This window comes from Camarhynchus parvulus, chromosome 12, assembly GCF_901933205.1.
Source record: "Camarhynchus parvulus chromosome 12, STF_HiC, whole genome shotgun sequence".
Lineage (NCBI taxonomy): Eukaryota > Metazoa > Chordata > Aves > Passeriformes > Thraupidae > Camarhynchus > Camarhynchus parvulus.
Window position 1 is genome coordinate 696,700 of NC_044582.1, and position 5,091 is coordinate 701,790.

The window sequence follows — 5,091 nt, forward strand, 5'->3', positions numbered from 1 at the left end:
AAGCCCAGCTGTTCCAGCCCCGTGTGTGACACCGGTGACGAACGCAGCCTGTCGTCCTGTTAATTTAGCTTAATGTACCAGCCAGTCTCTCTTTTAATTAAAACCGGGTGCTGCTCCCGTGCGCTCTGAAAGCACCAGAAACAGCAGCCAGAGGTGACAGGGAAGTGACAAAGCCACACGCCCAGCGTGTCCTGACCGCGCCGAAGGGTCCCGCAAACCCCGGCTCTGCCAGCCCCGCCGCCGCTTTCCCTCTTCCCAGCGTCCGTCCTCATCCTCGGGTTAAAAAAAACACTTTCAATCAATTGCTTCGTTAAATACCTAAGTCATTTCAGTGTAAGAATACGAGGTTGTTTCCTGTTTACCCAGCACTGGCTGTGTCCTCTACTGCTCATCCCGGGGGCTGATTTAACCCGGGCTGGATCCAGGGCACGTCCCGAGCCGGGCCGTGGTGGGCAGCGGGGCCGGAGCCGTGGAGAGAGAAACGAGGAGAACTGGGAACGACCGGCGTGAGTTCAGCGCAGATTCACCTCGAGGGCTCCTCCGCCGGCGATGCGGGGCGATCTGGGGCTAAAGCCCGGCGATGCTGTCCCTGTGCTCCGCTCCCGCCGGGCCGCGCTCTCCGCACCCGGAGCCCGGGCTGAGCCTCCCGGAGCCGCTGGCCCGGACAGGGGTCCCGCACCGCCGCCCGCCGGCCCTGAGCGCGCCCCGCCGGGGCAGAGGGGCAGAGACGAGCCCCGAGCCGAGAGCGCTAATTACCGCCGTTAATTACCGCCGTTAATGGGGAGGCGGCCCCGCAGCAGCGGCTCAGCCCGGGGCTATCCCGCCGCTTCCCGGCCCTCGCTCTCCGCCTCTCGCTCTTCCCTGCGCTGCTGCTTTTTTCTTTTATTTTCTTTTCTTTTTTTTCTTAGCAGAATAGCAGTAATTGCATGTCTCGGTGGATGCTCTGTAATTTAACATCCCAACGGAAAACGTGGAGAAGAGACTCGGGGAAAACAAGTGAAAAAATAAACCAAAATTTAAAAACCCCCACCCGAACAACAAAGCGCCACGATTTCATACTAGGATTTTTGCTGCTACATCGCAGCAGCAATGAAGAGTTTTTTTAAAAAGTACCATTCAGGATGCGCAGTGCAGAACTTAATCAACCTTCGGTCACCAACTAAGGTATTTTTAAAATCCGAAAGCATCCGAATTTGACCAAGGGAAGGCCGAGGGTCTGGCCTCTCCCGGCCACGGACAGCCGAACCGTCTCGAAAAACGATGTGAGAATTCTCCCGGTACCACTGCTCTTTGCACTTTCTCTGTAGCTCTGCCTGGAACATGGTTTTGAATCTCTAATCTACCTCCGTGGGAAAAAAAAAAACAACAAAACAACAAATTTTTAAAAAATCAACCCCAAAGCATTACTCTACTCAGAGCAATAGTTCATAAAATACTTTATTGAAATAAAGTAAATATCTTCGCATTAATAAAACTGATCATAAAATGCAGTTTTCGAATAACTAGGGGCACCACAGGGTTTTAGACAGCGAGTAGATGTGGATGGTGGGATCCAGTGTCCTGCTGGCGCCTCGGGCCGTGGCACAGCACAGCGGCCGTGGCGCAGCGCGGCGCTCCGCGGGCGCGGAGGGGGCCGGGGGAGGCCGGCGTGCGGCCAAAGCGTCCGAACGTCCCGAGGCCGAAGGCGGCCGCAGCCACGGTCCGAGCTGCCCTCCATCCTCTCAGGATCCTCGCCCCCCTCACTCCTCCTGGCTGACCTCGGCCGGCGAGCCCAGGCTCTCGGGCGGCTTCTCGGCGTCCCGGGCGCGCTCCTGCTCCGAGAGCTGCTCGCTGCTGGGGATCGAGTTCTTCTTCGGGCGGCCCTTGGGCTTGGTGGGGGACTCCAGGCCGCCCCCCTGCAACACCTGCGAGGCGAGGAGGGAGCGGAGGAAGGGCACACCCCGGCAAGGCCGAGCTGCCCCTCTCTGGCCCGCCCGCCGGCGGGAAGCGGCAGGTCCGGTCCGCTCGGGCTGCCCCGGGGGCCGAGCGGTACCACGGGAGCGCTCGGACAGGACGGGGAGGGACGGCCGGCCGGAGCCCAGGAGATGCTGGACCGGGGACACGGTGTTAAAGACCAGGGGCATATTATTATTACCGTCATCGTCATCATTACTATTCTAATCATCCTTAACGTTATCGTTAAATGTGCCAGGGCCGAGATGCAGAAGGACGAAGCCCGCAGGGCAGGGCTCGAACGCGACACGGCGCGCCCAGGGGAAGGACTGTTAATGAGGGGCACTTACTATTTTCTTCCATTTCATGCGCCTGTTCTGGTACCAGGTTTTCACCTGGAGCTGGCTGAGCCCCAGCGATTCGGCCAGGTCTATTCTGCGGGCGAGAGAGAGAGGAGGTCAGGCCGGCAGCTTTCGTCTCGGATGGCAGCTTCCCGACTTTTTCCAGCAAAATGAGCCCCGTCCCGTGGCGTGGCGCCCCGGGTCCGAGGTCGGCCGTGGCCTACCTGTCGGGCGTGGAGAGGTATTTCTGCTTCTCGAAGCGCTTCTCCAGCCCCATGAGCTGCAGCTCGGTGAAGACGGTGCGGCTGCGGCGGCCCTTCTTGGCCTTGCCCGGCTCCGGGGGGCCCGGCTCCAGCTTCCCGCGGAGGTGCAGCTCCAGCGGGAGATGCGGCGAGGCGGAGCCGCCCTGCAGCCCCGAGCCGGCGGCCAGCAGCGCCGAGCCCAGCCCCGAGCAGCCCAGGGGAGCCAGCGGGAACTTAAACACGGCGGCCGGCTCCGCCTTCAGCACCGCTGCGGGAGAGAGCGGCGGTCAGCGGCGGGCAGGGCCCCGCGGGGCTGAGGGCGCCTCGGCTGCCCGGGGAGCAGCCGCTGCAAGGAGCCCCGGGCCCTTCTCCTCCGTCCTCGGCACCGCCGCGGGCCCTGAGCCCCCCGGCCCCGCCACCTCCACCGTTTTACCCTTCGACCGGCACATGCTAATCACGGAGTTACTTGGTGGTTACAAGTGAAATTAACTCAAACCAACCCAAAAGCGATCCCCTCGGTGTCACCCAACAGCTGCCGGACCCGGCTGAACTCGGCCACCAGCGTGGGCGGGCACGGTCCCAGGATTCCCTTCCTAGGAGTTTTCAGGGTATTTTCGACCGGATAATAATTTCTATCCCACTCCGTGAAGAGCAGCCTATGAAGGAGCGCCCGGGAAGAGGACAGCGAGCCATCCCCGAGAACGCTGCTCCAGCGGGCTGGGGCCGCCGCTCGGCCGGCTCGATTCAATTCTCCCCGATCCGGCCCGGCTCTGCTCGGCTCGAATCCTCGGCCCGGCCCGGCCCGCCTGGGTCCCTCCCTACGCCCCCGCTCCGCTCCCGGGCCTGCGGGTGGGCTGGGGGCTGCGGTCCCGCTCGGCCCGGCCTCCCCGCCAGCGACACGCGAGCGAGCTCGGCACCGGGCAAAGGGCTTCGGGGCAGTCTCTGCGAGGTCTTCTCCTCGGCCTGCCTGAAATCGCCTCCCTTCCTACAGGGCCCGATTCACTCCCACCTATCCCTGCAGAACCGAGCCCTGAGGGTGTAAAGAGCCTTTTATCTGATCCGCTATTCCGAGCAGTTCTGAATAGTTCATCCTGAAAATAATACTAATTTCTAGATATTCTAACGGATGCTGCTCCCTTGCTCAGGGGTTTGACGCTTTCCTCTTTTTCTCTTAATCGCAGAAAATGAGATTGGGATACTCCTTTTCTGTTCGGGTCAATGGATGAAGAGCTACGGCTCTGCAGCTGAAGATGGCTTGCGAAGTGAAAGCTTTCGCTACCATCTGTTTAAATATCGGCCTTTAAAATATATTAAGTAATATCCTTCAAAATGCATTAAACACTACCGTTAATAAAACTAAAAAAAAAAAAAAACAAACCAACCAACCAAACAAACAAACAAAAAAAACCAACAAAACCAAACACCCAAAAAGAAAAAAGAAAAAAGGAAAAAGAAAAAGAACAGCAAAAAACTCCCCCAAACAAAAAAACCAATAACAATTACAATTACAAAACCCCCAAACCTATTTGAATATGTTAATAAACTGCATTTGTCCTGGATGCTATATCTGACTGGACAGAGAATGCTGGCACCCCTTTTAAAAGAAAAACCCAAACATGTATTATAATATGGACAATAATGTTATGCTATATTATTATTATATAAACATAGCATATATTTATATACTATATATAATATCTCTGGTTTTTTTTTGTTTACACGTAAGTCGGGTTTCCAGCTAAATCTGTGACCGCAGGGCCTCTGGCCGCCCCTCGCAGCCACGCGCAGACCCCGCTGCTCGGCTCCAGCAGCTCTCACCTCATCGAAAAACACGGGGGAAAACCCCAGAACAAAACTATCGACAACAACCTTCTTCCCTGCAATCCAAACGCCATTCTGTGCAGACGCGGCTGGAGCCGCAGAGCCGCTTTCTTCGCTTTTAGGCCCCAAACTCCCGGCTGCTCCCGGCTGGAGCGCCCAGGCACGGCGGGAGCCGGCGGGGATGCGCACGGCCGGCAGAGCCCGCGGCAACTTTTGTAGGCAGAATTCCTAAGTTTTTCTCCGAGGAACCCGACTCCCAAAGGCGCTGGAGACCACCGGCGGGCGCTGCCTCCCCGCCTGCCGCCCCCAGCCGCCCCCCAGCCGCGGGGAGGCCCCCGGGACGTACCGAGGTGGTTGTGGTAGGGCCGGGCGGAGAGCAGCGCCTGCACCCCGAACTTGAGCAGCTCCCCGGCCGGCGCGGCCCCCTTGGCGTCCGGAGGGTCGGTGAGGATCTCCTCGATCATGAAGCTGCGGTAGCGGTGGGAGCGGTGGTCGGGGAAGGCTTCGGCCGGGAAGTAGCGCGCGGCGCCCAATTCCAGCGGGTGCTGCATCCTCGCCGCCCCCGGGGCGCGGGGGGACCCCCGGCCGCCAGGGCCGCCCTAGCGCAGCCCCCCGGCCGGCAGCCGGGCAGCGGGGGCTCTGCCCATCGCCCCGCCGCCCCCTCCCCTGGCCCTGCGCGGCGGCCCGGAGCCGTCCCCGCCGCCTGCACACGGGGCGCGGCACCGGGCAGCGTCTGTCTCTCCGCCCCGGGACAG

At 59.9% G+C, this 5,091-nt stretch overlaps 1 protein-coding gene across 1 annotated transcript; it reads right to left on the reverse strand.

Annotated features, from left to right (window-relative positions):
• Positions 1-1,431: 1,431 nt before the first annotated feature.
• Positions 1,432-5,091, reverse strand: BARX1 (BARX homeobox 1). Its single transcript, XM_030957009.1, has 4 exons — positions 4,683-5,091; positions 2,498-2,783; positions 2,283-2,367; positions 1,432-1,904 (listed from the first exon to the last, which is right to left on the reverse strand). Exons 1-4 carry the CDS (start codon positions 4,885-4,887, stop codon positions 1,740-1,742), a joined length of 741 nt encoding a protein of 246 aa, XP_030812869.1. The 5' UTR covers positions 4,888-5,091; the 3' UTR covers positions 1,432-1,739.